The following is a 26,458-nucleotide window of genomic DNA, read 5'->3' on the forward strand; positions in this document are numbered from 1 at the left end:
AGCACAAGGTGTTACATGCAACTGATGAATCACTAAATTCTACCCTTAAAACTAATAAAAAAAAAAATCCTCAGTCTAGGAACTGAATAATTTCTCACCATTGTCAAAACTTTTTGTCATCCATCTTTCAAACTTGACAGTTACCTGGTGTAAGAAAAAGAAAATTCCAAGAAGCTGGGGTATATTACTTGGTACACAAAAGTAATCACCCTTACTTCCATTTCAGTCATTAAAACAGACCAAATACCCTATTTGCATGTTTTATACACATATATTCATATCAATACAAACATGCATCACTGCACAAAGTGACAGAGCTTTCTATTTGTAGAGATATTTGTATTAACATACTCTGGATAGATATTGAAAATGAAGGAATGTGGATATGATTAATATTTTTCAAGAACTTTGAACTGGTAGGACAAAGGAAGACACTGCTGTCCAAATAGATAAATGGAGAGCCTGACCGGCTGATATGACTGTGCTCTTGGTCAGCTCCCCCAGTGAAAGACTGCACCCCTGCTGACTCACACATAGCCTGAAGAGTTTGCATTTCCTTCCTGTGGCAGAATCTTCTACTTGCACCCCTACACAGTTCACTCCACATACTTGCTCTTTTTCTTCCATACTAAGTTCCAGACAATAAGATTGTATTAGTAAGCATTCCCCAGAGAAAGAGAACCAACAGGAGATACATAAAGAGAGGGGGATTTATGATAAAGAATTGGCTCATGTGTTTATGGAGGCTGACAAGTCCCCAGATTTGTCATCTGAAAGCTAGAGTCCCAGGAAAGCAATGGTGTAATTCTCATCTGAAAGCCAGCAGGCTTGAGAGCCAGAAAGAGCTAATGTTTCTGTCCTCGTCTGAAGGCAGGAAAGAGCCAACATCCCAACTCAAGGCAGGCAGGCAGGCAGGCAGGAGAAGGACTTCCCTCTTACTCAGAGCCTTTATGTTCTATTCAACTGATCAAATGAAATCTTCCCACAGGGACGCCTGGGTGGCTCAGTCGGTTAAGCCACTGCCTTTAGCTCAGGTCATAATCCCAGAGTCCTGGGCTCCTTCCTCAGTAGGGAGCCTGCTTCTCTCTCTGCCTCTGCCTCCACTCTGCCTACTTATGTTTTCTCTCTCTCTGAAAAATAAATAATAAATAAATAAATAAATAAATCTTAAAAAAAAAAAATCTTCCCACATTAAGGAGGACAATCTGCTTTATTCAGTTTACTCATTTAAAAGCAAATCTCAGGGGCGCCTGGGTGGCTTAGTGGGTTAAGGCCTCTGCCTTCGGCTCAGGTCGTGATCCCAGCGTGCTGGGATCGAGCCCTGCATCGGGCTCTCTGCTCCGAGGGGAGCCTGCTTCCTCCTCTCTCTCTCTCTCTGCCTGCCTCTTTGCCTACTTGTGATCTCTGTCTGTCAAATAAATAAACAAAATCTTTTAAAAAAAATTAAAATAAAAAAAATAAAATAAAAGCAAATCTCATGCAAAAACATTCTCACACACCCAGAATAATGTTTGAGCAAATATCGAGCACCCCATGGCCCAGAAGCATCTTGTGGCACCTTCCAGGATAGCCAGCCCACCCTGTCAGCCACTCTTCTTCTATGTCCCTTCCTCGCTGTAGCCATCTTAAACCATAACAATGAACTGCTGCTATCTTGGACCTTAATAATGAGGGAGATCCCTCAATAATGACAGAGAAATTTGAGGCTTTCAAGATTTTATGGAGCATAACCTCCAACTCAACCCAGGGATCTACATCTCCAGTTTTTCACATCATAGAAAAAAACATCTTTCCACTGTTACTTGATGGTGGTGACTGGGGGTAGGGGGCAAGCATGGAATCTGCCCTTTGAAGCTGATTCTTTTTTTTTTTTTTAAGATTTTATTTATTTATTTGACAGAGATCACAGGTAGGCGGAAAGGCAGGCAGAGAGAGAGAGAGAGGTGGGGAAGCAGGCTCCCTGCTGAGCAGAGAGCCCGATTTGGGGCTCGATCCCTGAACCCTGGAATCATGACCTGAGCCAAAGGCAGAGGCTTTAATCCACTGAGCCACCCAGATGCCCCTGATTCTTTTTTTTTAATCAATTAATGAACATTATGTGTATTATTAGTTTCAGAGGTAGAGTTTAATGATTTCTTAGTTCCATACAACACCCAATGCTCATTCCATCAAGTGCCTTCCTTCATGCCCATCACCCAGCTACTCCCTCCCTCCCTCCCCCTCTAGCAACTCTCAGTTTGTTTCCTGGAGTTAAGAGTGTCTTATAGTTTACCGCCCTCTCTGCTTTCATCTTATTTTTCCTTCCCTTCCCCTATATTCATCAGTTTTGTTTTTTAAATTCCACATATGAGGGGCGCCTGGGTGGCTCAGTGGGTTAAAGCCTCTGCCTTCAGCTCAGGTCATGATCCCAGGGTTCTGGGATCAAGCCCCACGTTGGGCTCTCTGCTCGGCGGGGAGCCTGCTTCCTCCACTTTCTGTGTCTGCCTGCCTCTCTGCCTACTTGTGATCTCTGTCCAAAAAAAAAAAAAAAAAATCCACATATGAGTGGAATCATATGGTATTTGTCTTCCTCTAACTGACTTATTTCACAGCAGATTCTAATCCTAACCTGATGTGCCTCCCCTTTTCTCCCATTGCACATTACAGAACAAGGTTACGGATTGGACAGTAAGTTAGCTAAAATACTTAGGACTAGAAAGAAAGAAAACCGTAAGACCTGCATAGCCCACCAACAGTACAGTGAGGGTAAAAAGAAAACTTCATTCAGCACAATAATCTTTTGTGTGTCTTTCACAACATTCCATTTCTTTCCAAAAATAACCTTGCGAAGCAGAGAAAGCTTATATTTTTGTCCTCGTTTTTCTCTCTGAAAAATCCAGGATTGCCCCTGCTTGGATGATAATTTGGTTTTAAATGATTCCTCATTTTAAGCTAAGCAAAACCATGCAGTATCAAGTGAACAATCTAATATCTTATTAAATAGATTGCTATCAGTTTACAAACATTTATGGGGAGCTTTAAAAAACCTCTTTATAAATGCAAATTAAGCCTTAAAGCAAGATTCTGAGGTACTGGTAAAATTCTGTTTTAACATGATGGACATCAAAATGACTGCTAAATTTACATTGCATTTCAATGGAACCCTCTGGTCACTGTGGAACAAAAGAATCTTGGGCCTGTCATTTGTTTGCTGTACTGAGTTTTCAATAAAGCCAGAAAGCCCCATTGTTGGTGTCACAGTGCATAGTAGCATTAAAGGCCAGGAGAGGGGGGCCTGGCTGGTTCAGTCAATGAAGCATGAGACTCTTGATGTCGGAGTTGTGAGTTCAAGCCCTATGTTGGGTGTAGAGATTACTTAAAAGTAAAATCTATGGGATGCCTGGATGGCTCAGTCAGTTAAGTATCTGTCTTCAACTCAGGTCATGATTTCAGGGTCCTGGGATGGAGCCCCGAATTGCATCATCAGGCTCCTTGCTCAGCAGTGAGCCTGCTTCTCCCTCTGCCTGCTGCTCCCCCTTGCTTGTACTCTCTCTCTCTCTGACAAATAAATAAATAAGATCTTTAAAAATAAATAAATAAAAATAAAATAGAATCTATAAATAAATAAATAAAGTTCAGGAGAAAGCCTAAAGCTGGGAGAGCTCTTTAACTTTAACCCTGTGTTACTCTAAGTTATTTGACCATGAAACAGTGTTTTCTTCTCCTTTTTTTTTTTTTTTAATGCTTCACACGTCAAACACTGATGTTGCAAGAGCATGGTTTCAGAAATCCTATACCACATTCTACTTCCAGAGCACTTTCTTCTAAACAAATGGCAGTTAAGGTCGAGGTTGGGAAAGGGCAGGGTACACCCAAAGACCCATCTCCTCACCACCTTCCCTAATTAGGATTATTAGATTTATCCAGTTAAAAATACTGGAGTTCTCAGTTAAAACTGAACAGCAGATAAGCAGCTTTTTTTTTTTTTAACGCAGTGCTTGGGACATACTAATACTATATATATTTATATATCTATTCATTGTTTATCTGATTTCTGAAATTCGGTTTTAACTGGGCATCTCGTATTTGTCTGGCATCCCTGTCCCTAATCCCTCCTCAGGGAGGAGGAGCTGAGGGCCCTCTTGGTTTGTGTTTCTGGACATTTAATGGGGTTTACAAAGTAGAAAGAATGCTGGGTTAAAATCACAAGCGTGCTATCCTACTTTCTTATGCACTTCTGAGCTATTGTTACCTTTTTTAGCTTGTTGGTCATCTGAGCTAAACACCCTCCATGTGCCCCTGCTGATCCTCTGTCCCTGCCTTTCCCTCCTGCTGTGTTCCCGGGCAGGGTGGGGGGGGACGGACAGGACACAGACGTCTGCCTATCTGAACTAAAGCCACAAAGTTGACTTGTGATTGGGTTTGTGCCCTGGGAGCCACCAGCAGAAGAGGGAAGGACAAGTACTTATTGCCCAGGCCTCTCCCTGCTAAGCTCTGGGAGCCCTGTGGCCTCCCGTCCCCACCAAAGCACAAGTTCTTGAGGATGTGATGCGGAGAAACCTCCCCTCCAGACACAGTCTCTGCCAAGTCCTAGTCCTGCTTCTTCCCCACTTCATCTTCGGAAGCTTAAGAGAGACTTTCCGGAGGCTGCCAGTCCCCAGGGCTTCACCAACCCTCCCAGTTTCCCTTAACTCTCCCCCAGCTTTGTCAATATTCCCTTCGTTAGGTCTCTTCTATTGGCCCCTTTTGAATGTGCTCCTGTTCCCTACCACGACATTGATTATACAAGGTAAGAGGGAGATTTGGGAAATTCCTCACCTGTACCTTAATTGAATCTCAAACTGAAACGAGGTTTGCAGAAAGTCTTGCTTTGGGGATTTTAACATCACTAATAAAGAGGTTCCTTACTTCCCATTTCTGGATCAGCTAGCTAAAAATCAGTGAATGCCAATCAGTAGGTTTTTGGTTTTTTTTGTGTTCTTTAAGATTTTATTTATTTGACAGAGAGAGAGACAGCAAGAGAGGGAACACAAGCAGGGGGAGTGGGCGAGGGAGAAGCAGGCTCCCTGCCAAGCAGGGAGACCAATAACGGGCTCAATCCCAGGACACTGGGATCTTGACCTGAGCTGAAGGCAGACCTTTAACAACTGAGCCACCCAGGCGCCCCAATCAGTAGGTTTTTACAGTTACTGCTATTTCAACAGCTATTATTATAATTAGCACCCTAAATATCTGTATTTATAATGTTGCAACGGTCGTGCAACAGTTTGGGGGTGCAGACCAGTGTATTCAAATGCCGCAACACTCATCTCTCTCTGTGAAACGAACGTATGATCCTAGAGATTTGCCTGTAGACCACAGTGACTCCTGGAAAGTCTTGAGTCTTGCTTCTTACCTAGGATCTGACCACTGTGTTCACCGTGTTAGTTCCCAGAAAACCCTAAAATTTGATTGGTAAACCAGATGTTGTCAGGATACTTGGGGCTTGACACAATTGCAAGTTAAACGAAAAACAAAAACAAAAGTGGGGAGAAAAAAAAAAAAGAAAGAAAGAAACCATCCCTACTTACCCATGGCCGATTTCTTGCTTTTTCCCAGCTATTTTTAAATTATCAAATCACCATAGTATCTATGGCATTCTAAAGATTGCAGGGCTTGTGAGTCATATCCTTATTTACAGGAATGATGGGGAAAGTCAGCATGTTCAGTATTTACTCCATTTTTGAGAAATGAGCAGACAAGAAGCTGTGGGGAGGGACGGGGAGGACAGTCTCTTTCACACATAATTTTACGTTGTCCTGCTATCTCTTTATCTTTCCCTTTCCAAGAGTCAGATCTGAGAGAAGAGCCACTGCCCGGACATGTTCAGTGACAGACAAAATTGGTTCAGAGGAGCCGATTGCAAATGCGAATTCTTCCTCTCATTCCACTGTTGAAAAGCTTGGTTCCTCCTTTATTCACACTGGCCCTGTCCTTCCGCTCAGAATTCTTATCCTGAACGCCTTAGTCCAAAAGCAGCCAATAACGAGTTTTTAAAAGACCAACTCCAGAGGGAACAACTGTGTGTTCTGGCTTGTGTGACTCAGGCCATCGCCTCCCCCATCATTATCATATTATCTACACTCGCAAAAGCCACCCACACACAAGGACTGACTAGGAAGGAATGTTTTCAAGGTTTCCAAGAGCAAAATGAAACTTAAGATTTTAACACTGTAACTTAAAACCTTTTTGAGTATAAGACATTCATTTCTCTTTGAGGGAGCATTTCTTGGTAACCGTGAGAAATAATATATTCTCCCTATGATGTGATATGGACAGTCAGAACTGGAAGGGTATTCAAGGAATCTAATGGTTCATGCTATCAGCTTCATGGTTATTTCACCTTGGACTATGTGCATTTGAGTTTCTATGTTCATGTGTGATTTAATTTTACTCTCAGCTCTGTTATGGTTCTTTAAAACAACAAGATGGGTGAAAACGTTGTCTTAGAAGTTCGAATTGCTTCAGAGTATTCTCTTGCCCATTCTAGGCTTGGAAACTTATTAAACATTTTTTAAAAGGTGGGGGGTAGAAATAGTCATGGAAAAGCAGGAATATTAGTGTCATCAAATTAAACATATTAATGATGACTGTGAAGGTAACTCAGTCTGTCTTTTATTCTGTCAGGACACACGATCCTACTGAGGGTTTATTATTCTCTAAGGAGAAAAATATTCATTGAAATGACTTATCAAGTAAAATGTATGCGATAACCTGTATAACTAACCCTATCTTCTGACTTTCTGGCCAGCTGGCCAAATACATACAGCATAAATACCCTCTATAGCATTTCCAACAATGGAAGGTAAGGTAACTTAAAAAGGAAAAACTCTTAAAACATGTCACTGTAGAAGATAATGTGTTCACATGGTACCCTCTGTGCTTAAAATTCAATGACTTCCTAATGCTTTTGGGATTAAGGCCAAAATTTTTAATGTAATCTTCAAGTTTCTGCTTTATTCTTCAACCTCATCCCAAATCACACTGTCTCAACATCTTCATAATCAGCCACATTGGTCTTCCTTCAAGGCTTTGAATATGCCACAGGGCCTTTGCACATTTTTATTCTGTCTAGATGCCTTCCTCCACTTGTCTCCACTTGTGTCTTAAGCTCTTATTCATCCACCAGATCTTAGCTCAGTACTTTTCACCTTTAGGAAATCATTCCAGACTCCTTATCTCAGTTAGATTCTCTTTCATATGTGCATTCATAAAGTATGTTTCTTTTCTGCTTGGCATTTACTTACCTCATTTCTATGGTATATCTGTTATCTATTCCTGCATAACAAATCCCCTTGAAATGTAGTGGTTTCATACAACAAACATTTATTATCTCTTGGTTCCTGCTAATCAGGATCTAGGAGCAGCCTGGCTGGATGGTTCTGGCTCAGAGTCTTGTTACATTGCATCAAGATGTCAACCAGGGGGTCCCTGGGTGGCTCAATCAATTAAGCATCTGACTCTTGATTTCAGCTCAGATTGTGATCTCAGGATTTTGAGATGGAGATGGGTGTGGAGACTGCTTAAGATTCTCTCTCTCCCTCTGTCCCTTCCCACTTTCCTCTCTTAAAAAAAAAAAAAAAAAAAAAAAAAAAAAAGGAAAGAAAGAAACAGAAAGAGAGAGAAGAATGATGTCGGCCCAGCTATAGTCATTTGAAGTCCTGCCTGGAGATGGAGGGTCTGCTTCCAGGTTCACTAGTGTGGCCTCAGTTTGCCTTACCATGTGGGCCTCTCCAGGACTTGCTTGAATCTTTTCAGAACAATGGAAGCTGGCTCATCCCAGAGCAAGTGATCCAAGAAAACAGAGGAGAAGGAAGCCCTAGGTCTTTTATAACCTGGTCTTAGAAGTCACATACTCTACTCCTCCATTCTGTTTGTTAGAAACAAGTCTTCAAGTCCAGCTCACACTGAAGGGCAGGGAAATTAAGCTCCTCCTTTGGAAGGGATTTTTGGATGTATTTTAAGACTAACCCAAGACTACTTTTGGGTAAATGTCTACCTCCCTTACTAGACCAAGGGTATCTTGAGAACAGGACCCATGTTTCCCTCTTTCACTGTTGTATCCCTGGCACCTTCTGGAATGCCTGGCAAAGTACAGCATTCAGGAAATCGTTAAAAGAATGAATTAAATGATAAAGGAATGAACCTTTGTATTTCAATCCCAGTGTTAGGGGACTCTGGACAAATTCTCTAATATCAGTCACTGGTTTTGGATATTGGGTTTAATTCTAGCTACCTCTCAGGCTATTGTAAGAATTAAACAATACAGCCTATATAAAGCACCTAGCACCATCTGGCACAGAATGGGGCTCATTAAATATTACTTCTCATCTTCTTTGTTTCAATGACATACACAAACCCCCCCCCCGGGCCACACTGATTCTGCTTCTCACATCCCTCCATCCCTCCCAGACTGTGACTCCACTTCCATTGCTACCATTCTCCGTCTTGCTCCCTCCTTCCTACTGCCCTCCTGACAATTCCTCGTACTTCTGGTATCTGTTTTGTGTGACCCATTCCATGTTCTGCAACCACGTGAAATATCTTTAAGCCTTCCGCATTTCAAAACGTTTTTGTCCAAACTCCCCCCCACAACCAGAGCCCAGTGGAATTGCCCAACTTAATTTTCCACGACCCCCCATACACACTCTACAAGAAGACTACTTACTGCCCCTAAATGTGTGGCCCTCGCTCTGTGCTTCCCAACCACTGTCCTCCTGCTTATGCCATTCTTTTCTTCTTTGAGCACCTACTACAAACCCCATTTATCTTATTGCATTCGTGTTTATTCATGTGTTCCAGGAACTAGAATGTGTGTGCTATTTCTGTTACTAAATTGGAAGCACAACGAAGGCTGGGACTATGTCACTCATTCTTACATCCTCTATTGTAGTTCCTCTGCCCTGCACCAGAAAAGTGTATAATAAACTTCTGTTGAATTGAGTTTGAATTCCAGATGGTTTTTATTTCCTTATTTGTACTGCCTTAATGATACATCCCAGCCCGGTACCAGAATGAGATAGAGCAACATGGTCTGCCCATACTGATGATGAGAAATTTGACTTCTAGCCACACAGAACCACGTTCTTTTCACATCTACATAAACTAAAGGACCTACAAACAGTGAATCTTTTGTAGAGCAATTGCAGGATGTAATACAGGCTACATTTTCCTTGAATTCTAGCTCCAATGCAAGTAATTTTCACTTAATATTAATAGGACCTCTGTGCTCCTTTTTAATGCTCCGTAACATTTTCATTATTGCTAGTAGCAAGAATACAGTAAATGTATTTGAAGAGAGAAAATCCTTAAATGATTCTGGGTTATATCAGTAATATGCAGCAGTAAGTAAGATTGGGGAAATTTGCCAAATGAAGAAATAGATGGGACTGACGATGTAAAATATTTTACCTTTGGATGGCTCTGATAATGCTTCAAAAGTAGATGATGTTTTCATATTTTCAATGAATAACACACACACATCTAAGGAAATTCTTACTTTTGAGTCATGAATAGATACCTTTTGGAAGCACATAGTAAATTTTCAGGCTGAGACTGGCACAGACATGAAAACTCTTTATTCAGTGTCTCCTTAATATATTACCAGTAGTGTTCAAACATTTTGACAAACAAAATTATTTTCGTTCTGATGAGCAAAGATATTTTGGAACTGTATTTCCCTGTTCCTCCCCATTATCTATAAGGGGCCATGACTGCTTGAATTCTGCAATAGATGTAACTATCTTCAGATGGGCAGTGACCAAAAACAAATTCTTGTGTGTAAATGTTGGTAACATACTCTTCATCCCCTCAGTTCATTAATCCTGGATTTATAGAAACTTAGTGGACAATCCCTCCTTTGTATTAGTATCTATGAGCCTTGGGGTTACTAAAGAAGAAGGTTCTACCGGGATAATAGAGACTTTCATTTTTGGTCAAATGTTAAACCAGCTTCAGGGTGAATAGGCCCATGTAACATTAAAAACTTTGAGATCTATCTAAAAGCTGTATTTTACAAATGAGGAAATTGAGAGTCAGGAGATTGAAGGACGTCATAGACTCTGCAGCACATGGCAAGAAACTTGTGACCCCACAATGTGCTTCCCAGTGACTAGGCTGGTCCTGGGTGTATCAAATTTGTCATCATTGGTGCATTGGGCCAGATGATTCTCTGTAGTTGGGGTGTTGTCCTTGCATCACCGACCTCTAGTCTCTAGACACCAGTAGCAACTCTTGAACCTGGTCATGACAACAACAACAACAAAATGCCCCTAGACTTTGCCACATGTTCCCCCCGGGGTAAAATCTTCCCCTGCCCCATAACAGCTGGTCTCTTCTAAGCCATCATACTGGCATAATCAACTGTTCTCTTTTATGTTTTCTGGAAAATACCTTAAGATACTAATGCATCAGATTAAATATTACAACTCTGAATGATTCCTGTGAGAAACCACAGTCTTTCCAAGAAAAGGGACTTCACTGCTTATTCCACACATTCAGATACAACTAAGAACACAGCCTGACTCGGCGTAACCAAACCCAACTAATTTTTAGCCTAAGAGAAGCTCAGAAAGAGACAAAACACAGACTGACAGTTTTGATTCATGTTTAATGAAAAAGAAGTTACATGAATAGAAATGGACATAAAACAAAGAGATCAGTTTGGGGAAAGACAGTGATAGGTGGAACAAGGGAAAGATCATTTTATTCCTGAATTTATTCATATATCCTACTTGTTATTGCTGATCCAAAATACCTCCTCAAATCCAAAACAAAGTCAGAGTTACAGTTTTGCTGATGTTTTCATGGGAACTCACCAAAGTCATGTCCAAACGATACTTTTCCATCCCCCCCCCACCCATGCCCCCAGAACACACACAAGCAAAGGCAGAGATGTTTACTGGTTGATAACATGGCGTAAAAGAAATGCAGCCTTATCAGCCTTTTATTCCAACAGCAAGTCAGCACTGGCAGATGTGGTTTTGGCACAAACATGCTTTCTGCTAATATTTTCATGAGAAAGCGTTTATGATAGGCAAGCATTTATTCTTAGTACAATCAATCATTGAGGGATTTAACCCAACTTTGGTGAACATAAATATGTGTGCAGACATTTCTGACTTCAGGTCTGAACACAGTTGAAAGAGTCAAGATGTGAAGTTTAAAGATACACGGATATGAACCTGTGGCAAGCCTCTCGCTAGTTTGTTTCATGGCTCAATTCTGTTCAGGATTCTTAGTCGAGTCAGTCAATATTCTATTTTCCTTCATTTTGTACCCTGATGTACAGGGTGATCACATCTTCCTAAAGAAGAAAAAAAAAAATCTTTGGAATGAATAATTGATCTCTGAAAACATATATGGCCATAGGTTTGCTTTAATCATCTTATTTCAAATAAAATATCCCTTCTGTCAAACTCGATCGGGCAAGCATTAAATTCATTATAGACGTCTGCCATGTGGGTAATAAAAAGGAATAATAACATTTACACACTAGCCCTTGAAAATAAAAATCTTTTGGCCAGCACACAGCAGTCACCAACCTTCTATGCTCACACTGAATCCTTCAAAGTTAGGACGAGCCCTGTCTCTTCTGATACTGTATTCTAAGTTTCTCCAGCTGTTCCACACATTGGGACTGAGCCAACTTCAACGTCCGGTTCTCTTCCATCAGCACCTCGAATTCCCGAGCCAGCTGAGCGGCATCCACCTTCTCCTTCTCTGCCTGATCCAGCTTGGCGATGAGCTCCTTTCTGAAGATCCAGGGGATGGGTGAGGAAAAGAGCACAAGATTTTTTTTTTATTATTTCTTTTCAGCATAACAGAATTCATTGTTTTTACACCACACCCAGTGCTCCATGCAATATGTGCCCTCCTTAATACCCACCACCCCGGCTCCCCCAACCTCCCACCCCCCGCCCCTTCAAAACTCTCAGGTTGTTTTTCAGAGTCCACAGTCTCTCATGGTTCATCTCCCCTTCCAAGTTCCCTCAACTCCCTTCTCCTCTCCATCTCCCCATGTCCTCCATGTTATTTGTTATGCTCCACAAATAAGTGAAACCATAGGATACTTGACTCTCTCTGCTTGACTTATTTCACTCAGCATAATCTCTTCCAGTCCCGTCCATGTTGCTACAAAAGTTGGGTATTCATCCTTTCTGATGGAGGCATAATATTCCATAGTGTATATGGACCACATCTTCCTTATCCATTTGTCTGTTGAAGGGCATCTTGGTACTTTCCACAGTTCGGCGACCGTGGCTATTGCTGCTATAAACACTGTGGTACAGATGGCCCTTCTTTTCACTACATCTGTATCTTTGGGGTAAATACCCAGTAAAAGAGCATAAGAGTTAATGCAAGCAAATTAAAGGGTGCAATGACAGCGTAATGGAAGCAGAACGTTTCCTTTGGCTTTCCTGAATTTCACCATCTCTACTGGCTTCCAGTGACTTCCTTTTAGCTTTTCCAGCTTCATGATTTTTAGACACTTTATTTTACTCTAGAACCTCAAACAGACACCTCCAAAATACTAAATAGAGACCAAAAAGCTCAATGAGTCCTTCAATGATCAAAACAAAAGTGATTTTTTTAAAAAGAATGTAACAGATCATAAAAATTGCAATTAGTTTAGGGCAGAAAAAACCCAAAAGTGAGTTTATTATTTAAGACGGGATCTATTGTCCTGTGGGTAGAACTATAGTTTGTCTCTTACCTTGCCTTTGTCTTCCAAATTCAAATACTGTCTTCCTTTGTTTTCTACTTCAGAGCTTAACAAATCTTTATTAAGCTTCTTTGAACTAAAGAATCCAACTCCTTCCTGCAAATATTATTTTCCATCTCCTTCCCTGCTGCTTGTGTGTATTGTGCAGCCCTATTTAACAAACAATGTATCTACGTTTCATGCTGGCCTGACTCTAGAATTCAGGAGGTAGGCTAAGGTTATCGGAAGGAACTTGTAGTGATAAGTTCTTAAACAAATTCAGTTCTCAGTAATTGCATGTAAATAATTCATTGATATAAATACACATAATAAGGAGCTGAAGATTCCCAGTCTATGTTTAAATTCATCAAACATGACGACCCAAAACAGGTCCACTCCCCTTATATGAGTTAATTAATCCTGAACTAGATCTAACCAAATTCTTTGCCTATAAACATGTGTCAGATTTCCTTCTCTGTAGGTAAAAGCATAAGAAACCTGGAAGACTGCCTTAACCAAGTGACCAACCTTGACCTCACCAGTAAGGAGATAAATAAGATACCGCTGGAACCAAGGACACATCCTTTTTCTGGTATTTTTGCCAAAAATGCATACACTAGACAACCTCAAATTGATGGAAATTTTTACAAAATTGCTAGCCTGTAGTCTTCAAATTGCTAGTCTGAAATGTTCCATATTTAAGGAAACTAAAGAAAAATGACAACTAAGTGCAATGTACAATTCTGGACTGGAAAAAAATTGCTGTGAAGGACATTGTTCAGAAATTGATGCAATTTAAGCATGGATTAAGTAGTAGTAATGCATCAATACTGAAATTCTTAATTTGTAATTATGGTACTATGGTTAATGAGAGAATGTCCTTATTCTTAGAAAATACTGAAGTACTGAAGCATTTAGAGCAATGGGGCATGATTAGATAGATAGATAGATAGATAGATAGATAGATTGCAGACAGATAAATATCTCATCTCACTGAAAGAGGGAGAGAGAGAGAACGCCAGTAGTATGCAATGTTGACTATATAATAAAATACAACTGGGGAAGCTTTGAATAATTAGTGAATCCAGCAAAGGATATACAGGAGTTCTTTATATCATTTTTGCAACTTTGCTGTAAGTTTGAAAGTATCAAAATAAAAAGTTACCCAGGAAATGGACAAAACACCAATCAGAGTTGAAGTTCTTGTATATTCGTCCTTCACCCCGTGCACTGCCTTGTGCACCGACTTTGATGACCACTGAACAAAACTAGGCATTGGAAAGAAAGTGCCCAAAGGGGACAAAGGGAAGATAAGCTAGAACACTGCTATATAAATACACAAGGTTTCTTATTGATCTTTGAATTTTCCATGGTATTTAGAACATAAAGGCTCTTAATAAATACTTGCTGAATGAATAATTGAAGAGTAAGATACCTCAGAGACAAAACACGTGTATTTTAAAGAAGAGGAAATGGGAATGCACAGTGCTTAACTTATTGGAAAAAGTCACCTAACTCATAAGAAAGAGCCAAAAATCAAACCTATCCTTCTCATTAAATGTTTATGGCTCTTTGCCTCTAAGCAGAGTTTAAGCAGGAAATGTCAATAATTAAGTATTAGTAAAGTTCCTTATGTAACTGTCCTAGAGAAATTAATAAGACTTAAAACTCAAATGAACTGTGTGACACAAATAATTCACATAGAAATAGAGTTTTGCTTTCAAATCATGGTCTGGAAATTGGGAGTACCAGGTATAACAATAGCGATGGTTGTGGTTCCATATCTGACCTTGCTTAAGACTCCTCAAGACATCTGTTATTAATTTTAACTGGTAAGAAAAGCTAAATCACAAAATCACAGAATCTGCAACTAAAAGGAATGATCATGATGGTCTAGTTCAGTTTTCTTGTGTTGGAGAAAGTCAATAATAATCTCTTCCTTACTGGAATCAAGAGGACTCAAATGATAGGTTTCTAAATTAGTTTGATGTATCTGATAAGCAAACATATACATATTCAATGAATACTGTCAAAATGTATGTTGTCTTCTGTACAAGACATATCTATATAGACATGTTTATGTTCATCCATTAGCAAATCATAATTAAACCTGGTACATCAAGCTATGGAGACAATCTTATACACAGATGATCTGAGGAACAAATCAATATCTATAATTGGCTAAAATGTGGCCCTGCCTTTGATTGTGTGTTTATCATTTCTAGCACTCCCTTCAGTGTAAGGGGGTAGGAGACCATCATTATAGGAATCTTATTTCTTTTTTTTTTTCTTTAAAGATATTACTTATTTATTTGACAGAGGGAGCGAGATCACAAGCAGGCAGAGAGGCAGGCAGAGAGAGGAGGAAGCAGGCTCCCTGCTGAACAGAGAGCCTGATATGGGGCTTGATCCCAGGACCCTGGGATCATGACCTGAGCTGAAGGCAGAGGCTTAACCCACTGAGCCACCCAGGTGCCCCATGGAATCCTATTTCTGAAATCAAGAACCTATAATATAGTTTCCAACATGATGTACTTCAGCAATAGAAAGGCCTTGACCTTGGGTCCATCATAGATCATCTGCCATCCCCATCCTACGCCGTATGCCTGGAAAAGTTTTTGTTTGTTTGTTTGTTTTGGTTTTTTTGCTACAACAAATGGAGGAAGGGAAAGTGCAAGTGAAGAGAACTTTGAAACTTTGTGGAAACTAACTCCAAAATTAAAACATGAATTCACCTGTTTCTGGCAAGACCACTATCATCATTCTTGGGACTTTCAAAGATGACTAAGACTTTTATTTGGAAAAGACAAAATCTAAGATGTTTTTGCCATAATGAGATAAAGAGTTCTGGATGATAATGTGATAAAATACTATCTTCCTCATGGGGAGAATTTTATTCGAAACAGTGATTTAGACTGCACTCTTGGTGGTTCTTAAAAGATGTGTGTTCTAGTACAAGCACTGATACACAGGAAAAAAGCAGCAGATGCCTCAAGACGGCAAAAAAGGATGTGAAAATCTACCTTCATTTTATGTGGCGGGGGGAACAATCAATGGTATTGAATTGGAATTGCAAAGCACAGTCTAGACTGCGGTGATTGAAGCCCTACGAATGAATAACGCATAAGAAATAAATGTATTACATCATTTGGGAGGCAAAGGGCAACACTTCTTACAGGAAGAAGTGAGATTTGCTCTAGAGTTTCTCTTGGCACAATTAATCTTTTGGGCCGGAAAACTCTTTGTGATTGGAGGCTGCTCTATCCACAGGCATCACAGAAGGCTTAGCATCATCTTTGGCCTCGATTCACTAAATGCCGGTAGCATCTTTCCCCTTCCCCGATCACTACAACCAAAAATGTGTCCAGCCATGGCCCATAACCAGGGGTTGGGAACTGAGGAATTGGTCTAGTTAAGAACCACGACCCCAGAGGAAATGGAGAGTTCCCCTCTTGGTCACCCCACAAAGAGTTAATCCTGGAGGGGTGCCTGGGTGGCTCAGTCGATTAAGTATCTGCCATCAGCTCTGGTCATGATCCCAGAGTCCTGGGATCGAAGCCCACACCAAGCTCCTTGCTCAGCGGGAGCCTTCTCCCTCCTTCCGTCTGTTGCTCCCCTGCTTGTTTGTCTCTCTCTCTCTCCCTCTCTCTCTCTATGTGTGTGTCAAATAAATAAATAAAGTCTTTTAAAAGAGAGAGAGAGAGAGAGAGGGAGAGTTAATCCTGGAATAGGAATGGATGAAAGGCAAAAACTTCCTCATTCTACTGCCCCAAAGATTGGAGCCTCTTTCCTTAGCCAGGGAGATCTACTTAAAGGCACTCTCATTGAGAAGTGGTAAATATTCTGTCCCTTTTATTACGGTTCCAGGCAGAGATTAGAAGGAGAGATACTGAGGGATGAGATTCTCGGTAGAAGACTGAACATCAGATAATTAGGTGGCATAAAAGGCCCAAATCATGATGACTAGGGCATACGCTGGTACTGGGTGACGGGGTTACACTGCAAACACTTATGGAGAAATATCTCCATTTACTATTGTTTTAGGACAATAAATTTGCTAATTTCTGGGGGCTGTGTAAATTTTTTTAAAGAATTTTTTTTAAATGCTTGGAATATAAAAGTGAAGTTTGGTTTTCAATATTTTCTAGCTGTGATACCATTTTTCAAGGAAAATTTCACCCTGAAGTGAAACAAATAAAACCGACCAGATAGGACTTTCTCTGGTTGGTCTTTAGACAGTTCCCTGCATGACACCTGCTCTATCCCCAATCTTTGAAATGTTCCCCAGAACACAGCTTAAAAATCTCTACCATCAGGAATGTCCTAAAGAAATGAATGTTTCTGGTTAAACATAAAAATCTATCATTACTGGAAAATAAAGAACAAATTAAATGTCATGACTGAAAACAAATCATAACAGGGCTATTTTTAGACAATGCTGTTACCAATCACATCTGCTCCCTTTTCCCCATCCTGATATGTTTCCCTCAATGAGATGTTGCTTTTTCAATCACCGTTTTACGATTTTTTTTTCTTTTTTAGAGAGAGAGAGAGAGAGATCACAAGTAGGCAGAGAGGCAGGCAGAGAGAGAGGGGGAAGCAGGCTCCCTGCTGAGCAGAGAGCCCGATGTGGGGCTCGATCCCAGGACACTGGGATCATGACCTGAGCCGAAGGCAGAGGCTTTAACCCACTGAGCCACCCAGGCGCCTCCCGTTTTATGATATTTTTAAAAGATCTGAAGATAGGGGGTCCTGGGTGACTCAGTTAAGTGTCAGACTCTTGGTTTCAGCTCAGGTCATGATCTCAGGGTCCCAGGATCGAGCCCTGTGTCAGGATTCCCACTGAGCGGGGAATCTGCTTGTTCTCCTTCTCCCGCTGCACCAGCCCCTCTCCATTCATGTGCGCTCGCTCTCTCTCTCTCTCTCTCTCTCTGAAGTAAGTAAATAAATCTTTTTAAAAAGAGATCTAAAGATATAGGTCTGATATTTTTATGTTATCCCCATATTTTTATGTTTTGCCTGAACCCACAAAAAATTATATAACAGTTTTTTCAATTCCATAATCAAAAAAGAAATAACCCAACTGGAAAATGGGCAAAGAATCTGAATGCACATTTCTCCAAGAAGACATAAAAATTGCCAAAAAGCCCATGAAAGGATGCTCAACAAAGTTCAGCTATCAGGGAAGCATCGGTCAAAACCACAATGGGACGTCATTCTGTGCCCACTAGCCTGGCTATAACCAAAGAGACAGAATAAGAGTCAGCAAAGGTATGGAGAAATCAGAACCTTCACACATTTCTGGTGGGACTATAAAATGGTGTAGCCACTTTAGTAACAGTCTGACAGCTCCTCCAAAGATTACCCATTGAGTTATCACATGACCCAGCCATTCTAGTCTGGGGCACATACCCACGTGAACTGAAAACATACCTCCACACAAAAACTTGTACTCAGATGTTCCTATTTAACCAAAGGGCAAACAATCCAAGTTTCCATCAACTGATGGGTGGATAAATAAAATACGGACTGCCCGTACAATGGGATATTGAGTACTCAGCCATGAAAAGTATGCTACATACTACAACATAGATGAACCTTGAAAACATCATGCCAAGTGAAAGAAGCCAGTCAAAAAAGACTGGATATTGTATGACTCCATTTATATGACATATCCAGAATAGACAAATCCATAGAGAGAAGGTAGATGGGTGTGGACCTCCAGACCATTGGAGCGGGGGAGAGAAAAGGGGTTCAAGGTTTGTTTCCTGGGTGATGAAAATGCTCTAAAACTGTGAGGGTGGTAGCACAATTCTGGGAACATACCGAAAACCAGAGTTATCTTTTATTATGTAACATTTTTCATCCTGACTTTTCTAAGAGTTTATCTCTCTTTCTGACATTCTAAGTCAATCTTTTAAACACCCCAGCATCTGGCACACATTTCACATATACAGAAGACAAATGGTTTCTCCTTTGAACAAGATAAAATACCCTATCTGGAGCAAAGCCACCTTTACTAATTGTAACTCTGGTTGTAGATCTAATTGTAGCTTAATCATATACTTTAACTTGCTGTCAAAATATTGGTGATAAATTTCAGAAGTCATAAAATGTCTATCTCTCACTTTTTCCCATTACATCTACAAAAAGACTGTGTTATATTTTAAAAGTTTACAATATTTATTGAGAAAAGCATGTACACATTCCATGTTTATTATATATGCAATTTTATAAAACTATTGGTTCACATTCAAAAGGCCTAAAAAGAGGCAGAAATAATAGTAGGGATTCTGGACAGATGTCAGAATTCTTTGTAAGTTTTTAAAGCCTTCAATAAAATCGTCATTTTTTTCAATTGAGAAGGAAAAAAAATCCAATAAAAGTAAGAACAAGCTTTTCATACATCAAATAAGCCAGAAGTGATTCTTTAAATTAAATTCACCACATGCTGAGTTTATAGTCCTAGAAAATGTTTGACTCTCTTTATCTATCTAATAGACATGATTTAAAATAATAGTTATAATCAACTCTTCTCTCCCCGCTGCAAAGTCTCCCAAACTTGATCCAGGGTGACCCCCTCTGGAGATGAGAGAGAAGTTCAGCTTCACCTGTCCCCACATGGTTCCACCAAAGAAAAACTCTTTTTATAAAGTACCTGAGTTAGCATCTCTCCTTGGTCTAGCTCATGCTAGCCAATCACCAGAGACAAACATAATTGCCCACACTTTATGAAATGAGGGAAAGAACACAAGAGCTAATGAATTGATTCATCAAAACACAGAGAGCTAATGAATTGATTCAGATCCATTTGACCTAATTTATCTTGCTTGAACACAAAGAATGTCCAGGAAAATATCTGTTATGTAATGAATTTCTGCTTCAGTAAAGTGTTCATGAAAATAGTGATCACCAAGAACTCCTGGAGAACCAGTCTTATTTATTTATTAAATAAAAGATATACCATACTTCCTATTTTAACAATTTATCCTAGCAATTCCTTATTGCTGATATCAACTCTGTATTTTAAATATGGGCCCTACAAATTACAAATGACACATTTGTTACAGTGTTTATATACATAGAGGGTATTACCATGTCTTATAATTAGTTACTCGAAATCACCCTCACTCATGTTTGACTCTATGCACGTGTCCCTGCTTGGTGGTTGGGACACAAAGAGATGCTCAAAGGTGACCATGTTTGTAAGGAATTCGGCACAGGCAGAAAGTGAGGACATAAAGTTAAATAGATAACTACTGATAACACCAGCCCACAAATATGCCCCAAAAATCATTCCAGGGGTTCCAGGGTGGCTCAGTCAACTAGTTGGTCTTCTAGCTCTTGATTTTGACTCAGGTTATGACCTCAGGGTCATGAGGTCCAACCCCACCCTGGCTTCTGTGCTCAGTGTGGAGTCTTCCAGAAAGATTCTCTCTCCTTCTCCTTCTGCCCCTCCCCCAGCTGGCTTGAACATGCCTGCTCTCTCTCTCTCTCTCTCTCTCTCTCAAATAAATAAATATTAAATCTTAAAAAAGAAAAAAAGAATCATTCCAGTGTATTTTCTTTCGCCCAGTAAGAGAGATGAACCCCGTGCCCTGGTTGGGCAGGGATATTGGCTAAGAACTCCTTGAGGGTGGCATTTGGGCAGGCAAAAAGGAAGGAACCAGTGCTCCAGACCTAGAGCTTGTTGTGTGAACCAGAGCACAGGAGCAGGAAGAGCAAATAGGCCAACATAGCTGAAGACTAAGGATGAGGTAGAACATTCCACAGGGTTGCTAAGGCCATCCTGAGCTAGAGCTTACAAGCCAGGCCAAGAACTTGGTGTCCTTTTCCAGCAATGTGAAACCATAGGCAGGGAAACCAGTTTTAATATTTCATTGACCAGGATTTGAAGCAGCAGGTCCTAATCCCAAATAGCAGAATCAGGAATAGAGAAAAAAGAATTTGAGAGACTTTATTTAAAAAAAAAAAAAAGAAAGAAAGAAAGAAAGGAAAAAAGATAACAAAAGAATTTGGCCTTTGCTGTACATCTAGCCAATTATTTAAGAAGAAAGTGGGGGGAGGGGAAGGAGATAACATCATAGTTTCAAGAAAAGTCCAACGTTCAAACAGGCTTAGGGGAAACACAAGATTAGTTACGCAGAAACAGCAAGGATATGTTTTCAATAAAAGACCATATGAGTCACCAGTACATCTTATCCTATTTTTTAATGAAACACACAAAAATGTAAACTTATGAAACATACAATTTAGTGGGTGAATTTGGCATTGCCAAAAAAAAAAAAAAAAAAGGCCACCCATGGATTAATTGAAATAGGCCAAGTCCTCCAATACTATCTGAAGAGTTTACAAATAGATACATGATTACCTGTTTTTTCTGTCTAAACAGCACAGTTTACATAGACACACACACACACACACACACAAGGAGATACATTTATAGGCTACTGATTATACAAGTCCTCCTCTGACTTCCCCATGGGTATTAATAAGCTTCTTCAGCTCCTTTAAGAGGCTTTTTTAGGACTCAGATTGTGTGCAAATGTGCAATCTGAGCTTTCAACCAATTTATGAGAACTCTCAGATCAAAACCAAAGTCTCAGATAAATGAGGGGAAGTTGTGTTTTTCTGATCTCCTCATAAACATCTTTTCATCCCTTTAGCCATAAGCCCAGGGATGATTTTATGTTGGAAGCACAACACAGAAAGGAAATAAGAAAAAGTTTGTTAACCGAGAGTTCTTAGAGTAAGTGCAAGGTCTAACCCTACAACCCATACCACTCCCCACCATGTTACTCCATCCAACCACCATTCTGGGGGAGGGAGATGGGGGAGGGGAGCTCAGGGAGGGTCTTAAAAGAGTCCCAAGAATTTTATAAATTTCTCAAAGCATATTTCATTTGCTTTGATTTAAAAACAAGGTAATAAATGCATACCATGTATCACTTCAGGAAGAGAAAATGGGAAAAAAGTCGAAAGTTAAAAAATCAAAACGTGTTTTGATTACATGTCAGGCACTCAGCAAAACCTGATTCAGCATCTGCATCCCATGTACTGTGCTTGGCTTCAGAAGTATGCTGGTGAGCATCACCTGGCTCTCCCTGCACTCAGGGATTAAAAGCACTTAGCAATTACCATGTAGTAGGAGACGCAAATATTAGCCAAAAGATCTCACTAATAAATACATAAGGATGGGCTAAACAGTGCTGGGGTGGAAAGATGTCTGAGGCTTTGAAAGCAGGAAAGAATGGGGATCACTGGGGTAGACACTGGTAGAACCCAGTGCAATTAAAAGGAGGAGAATTCTGCAAGAAAAAGCTACGTGTGATTAAAATTAGAATGCTTTAATTAATTTAATTATTAGGACTCTATAATTCCCTACAGCAGAACTGGAATGGTAATGGAAGCTATCACATTAAAACAAACAAACAAACAAACTTCCTCAGGCTACTGGACTATAAAATGCAGTTAGTCGACTAATACATTTACATTATTCCAAAGATCTGTCCTACAGGCTCCCTTACTCGACTTGATGCGGGAACTCCTCCATTAAGCATTATCAAAATTCACTCCAAGCCAAAGTGCTCTGGGGCCTTTGGGCACATGCACAGGGAGCATAGTGTGACTCTGGGTGGTATTCTGGTATTTTTAATTTCCTGAACTAAAAATGCTTATTAAAAATTTAAGTTTTTGTATGAAAAAATTAAAATTTTTTTTTTTAAATTTAAGTTTCTGGTCAGAAGTCTTCCTACTGTTCTTCTCAGTACTCCATAAAGTAAAGCATTTTGTCTTCAGCAGTCCCATTTGGATCTTTTCTGTAATCAAGCATGATATACACAGAAGTGGCCTAGTAACCTCTGACCCACAGACTATCCCTTGCCCCCATCCCTCCCTCTCACCCTCAAGCTCAGCCCGTTCCTTCCCTGCCTCCCCCAGGTCCATGACCCGCAGACAGTACTCAGAGGCAAGAGCGTTCAGGGGGGCAGTACTCACTTCCTTTCCTCAAGCAGAGCGATTTCCTTTTTGACCTCATTGTATTCTTCCGCTATTTGGCAGTGCTGTTTGAACACCTGCATGGATTCCGCGGAGTCATGACAAGGCGGCAGAGGCTTCACAAACAACAAGAAGAAGAAATCAGTCCATTTCTTCGCATCAGAATATATTATCAATGATTTCGCTCCACTGATGTCCTTTAGAGGGACTTTTTTTTTTTTTTTTTGCATAAGAATAGCATTGTTGGTCAACACTGGACAGAGTTTGGCTGATTCTACTTGACTGAAAATAGGGAGGTGGGCTGACGTTTCCCCACATTCACCTTCCGGTGTCATTCATGGGCTTTCTCAGGCCTGAGCCAGAACAGGGAGGCCCAGGACATGCTCATTATTGGCCATGACTGGAATAAAAATAGGTCATCTAATAACTCTCTCCTTCTCCCCAGAAATCTTAAACTCCGTGAAATATTTCAGTGGTCTGCTTTAATTATCCCCTGCTTTCTACACCTGTAGCCCAGAGGCATAGTCTCATCTTGGAGAATGGAGTAGCCCTACGAGAAAGGCTCTCTTCTGAGAAATGCAAACAAACTGAAGAAACGTTGCTGGGCTGGAAATAAAGGATTAACAAACCCCATGAAAGACCCAAACCTCAGGTGAAACAATGCTTGTCACATGTGAGGCCAAAGAGAATGTGGATTTTTGTCTTTTTTTCTCTCTCATCCACAAGGAAAACAAAGGCCAGGAGGGAAAGCCTTTAAACCCTTAACATGTGGAAAATCCTACTCCTTTCCAGAAGTTATTTTTTAAAGAACTAGCTTTCCTTGAGTTTGTAATTCTAATTTTTACTTCGGAACACATTATTAAAAACATTACCTTAAGAAACACTACCTAATAGTCTTTTAAAGAATGTTTTAATCACCCTAGTCAATAATTCACAGAAAATGGCATATACCTCTCAGAAATAACAATTTCATTATTGAGTGGGCTCTCTGGTTGAATCCTTTTCTTGTTATAGTCTATATATCTAAGTATGTGTCTGACTAAGTCATATTTTCACTAATTTTATATTCAGAAATTAGGAAGTGATGCATTTCTTCCCGCTTTCTCCTCTCTTTATATTCTTTGAGCACAAAGATTTCTTCAGGTATTGTATTCAGCAACCCCACCCAGGATATAATAGAAATTCTATGAAGTTCTATAAAATCCTATAAAGTCTGATCAACAGATAAGATGACCCCTCTTATTTATCATGAGGCCTCTGACTAGAGGTCTTCTAAAGGAAATAAAATTTGAAATAAATTTGCATGGAATTTACCTCCATGTGGAACATTTCATATCCAAATTCATGGAAAATCTAATAATAATTGCATTATGGAGAATCTTTCCCTTCTGCCCCATGAACACATTTACAACATGAACTCAGCCTGTTGGAACATTATCATCTCTCTTTATAGAAATAAATTGAAAAGTACTGCCCAGTAATATTACAGTATAATGCACCCCATGAAACAAAGCTCTTGCCAAAGGAATTCAGAACTCCTGGCTCCTCTGGTCTATGTCCTAGAAATCACCACCCCCTCATCAATTTTCACCTGTTACCCTGGCAGATTACCAGGTATAACAGTAAGGAGAATGAAAACAATTTACTCCGGGCACCCTAGCCAAGTTGCTATTAAATCATCCGTGTCCTCTGTCCTCACTTGAAGGCCCTAAGACTCTTTGCATCCTATTTCCTGTCCTTACAAACATCACGTAGACTATATTCAGCTCATTCCGTAACTTGCCACCACTTGTAGGTCCCTGAGTCACAAAATCAGCATAGTCACCTATGTGACAGCCAAAAGATTCTAGGATTCTGTGCAAAGGGTTCATGTCCTTAAGAGGAAATAAATGAATGTAGCCATGTACAGGAAGAAATGCCCTTGGCTGCTATGATCAAGAGGGAAAACTGAAAGTTACATATATGTGTGTCTGTGTGTGAACATACAACACTATGTCATAAAGTTATATATATAATTTTCTTAAGTTCACATATATAATTCTCTTAAGAAGAGAATATACATTTACATATATAATTTTCTGAAGAACAGAGTGGTCTTTTCCCCCCTTAGCTTTCTACTTTGCAATCCTTTTTACTAGTGGGAATTTTTTTTGTCTGTTCTGATTTACTGACACTTCTTAATTGTGGGAAATTTGAAGATATTATGTATAGGTAGTGTGATCGTGCTGCTAAGGGCATATGAGGATAAGGAGAATTTCAGAATAGATTCAGTATCCTCATATGTTCTTAGCAGGATGATCATGCTACTTACACATAACACTATTTTCAACATTTCCCACAATTAAAAAGTAGTGCCAATTTAAAAAGGAAAATCCAAAAATACTTAGTGTTCAGTATCTCAGGGAATAAAAGAATGCCAGGTGTCACTTCAAGCCTCCAGCTCCCACAAGCTCTGTCTTCACCCAACCTGGCATGTAACCACTTTTAGTTCTCTCAATTTGTATGAAAGCATTAAAGCGCAATAGAGTAGGTTTTCTTAAGCAAGGAAGGAAGTTACATTGCATAGCCCACCACAACATTGTACAGTCATTTCATTAGATGCCGGGGGCTGGGAGAGAAGTGAGGGAAATGAGGAGCTATTTAACGGGTAGAGAGTTTCAGTTTTCCAAGATGAAAATGTTCTGGAAGTTAGTTGTACAATAATGTGAATAGACTTAACATTACTCAACTGTACACTTAAAAATCACCGAGAAAATGTGTTATGTGTTTCCACCACAAATTTAAAAAATTAATGCAAAAAAAGAAAATTATCTTTAGAGCTTTCTGCTATCCCTACTCATCTTTTTTTTTTTAAGATATTATTTATTTATTTGACAGAATGAGAGAGATCACAAGTAGGCAGAGAGATGGGGGAAAGCAGGTTCGCTGCTGAGCAGAGAGTCTGATGCGGGACTCGATCCCAGGACCCTGAGATCATGACCGGAGCTGAAGGCAGCGGCTTAACCCACTGAGCCACCCAGGCGCCCCCCAACTCATCTTCTAAGAATTGCTGCAAAGATTCACTTCTAAGAATTGTGGCAAGGATTCGCTATCTGAGGCTCACTTCACATGCAAACTAATGCTCCCTCCTTCCCAAATTTCTCCCCAGGAAACTTAAAGTTTCTCATCCCTTTATGTCTACAGTCATTCACCACAAACCCCAAATGTCATTAGACAAAACAAAGTACCCCTGGCAGCAGGATGCACTGTCGTTGGAAGGCATTTGACGTTTATCCCAGTCAAAGAAACTCCTCAGGGCGTTTTTAAAATACACATGGTTCCCATCCCAACTCGAATTCTGATGAAGAGTATTAAGATATTTAGGTTTAGGGGCGCCTGGGTGGCTCAGTTGTTAAGCATCTGCTTTCGGCTTAGGTCATGATCCCAGGGTCCTGGGATCAAGCCCCACATCGGGCTCCCTGCTCAGCAGTAAGCCTGCTTCCCCCTCTCCCACTCCCCCTGCTTATATTCCTTCTCTCTCTGTCTCTGTCAAATAAATAAATAAAATCTTTAAAAAAGAGAGATATTTGGTTTTATACCCCCCCAAAAAGTATAGCTATAGGTAATGACATGTTGTTCTGTACAATATAGAACACTGCCACTGCTTATCACTTTTGTTTGCATGTTTGTGTGTGTGTAGCATCCCAAGGTCTTCCCTGAGGGTGACTCTCTCTTACCTTTTTATAACCCCGCAAAATAAGA

The 26,458-nt window shown here is 40.1% G+C and overlaps 1 protein-coding gene across 2 annotated transcripts in view; it reads right to left on the reverse strand.

The window, feature by feature from the left end:
- Positions 1-10,614: 10,614 nt before the first annotated feature.
- Positions 10,615-26,458, reverse strand: part of MAP3K7CL (MAP3K7 C-terminal like) — a 38,911-nt gene continuing 23,067 nt past the window's right edge. The window contains exons 5-7 of one of the 2 annotated variants that reach the window (XM_047721243.1): positions 22,718-22,833; positions 11,562-11,771; positions 10,615-11,323 (exon numbers count right to left, since the gene is read on the reverse strand). In XM_047721243.1, coding sequence (XP_047577199.1) covers positions 11,591-11,771; positions 22,718-22,833 — 297 coding nt within the window. In that variant the 3' untranslated portion in view covers positions 10,615-11,323; positions 11,562-11,590. Of the gene's footprint in view, positions 11,772-22,717; positions 22,834-26,458 lie in introns of both variants that reach the window. The other variant, XM_047721254.1, reaches the window with a different exon arrangement.

This window comes from Lutra lutra, chromosome 1 (genome assembly GCF_902655055.1).
Source record: "Lutra lutra chromosome 1, mLutLut1.2, whole genome shotgun sequence".
Classification (NCBI taxonomy): domain Eukaryota; kingdom Metazoa; phylum Chordata; class Mammalia; order Carnivora; family Mustelidae; genus Lutra; species Lutra lutra.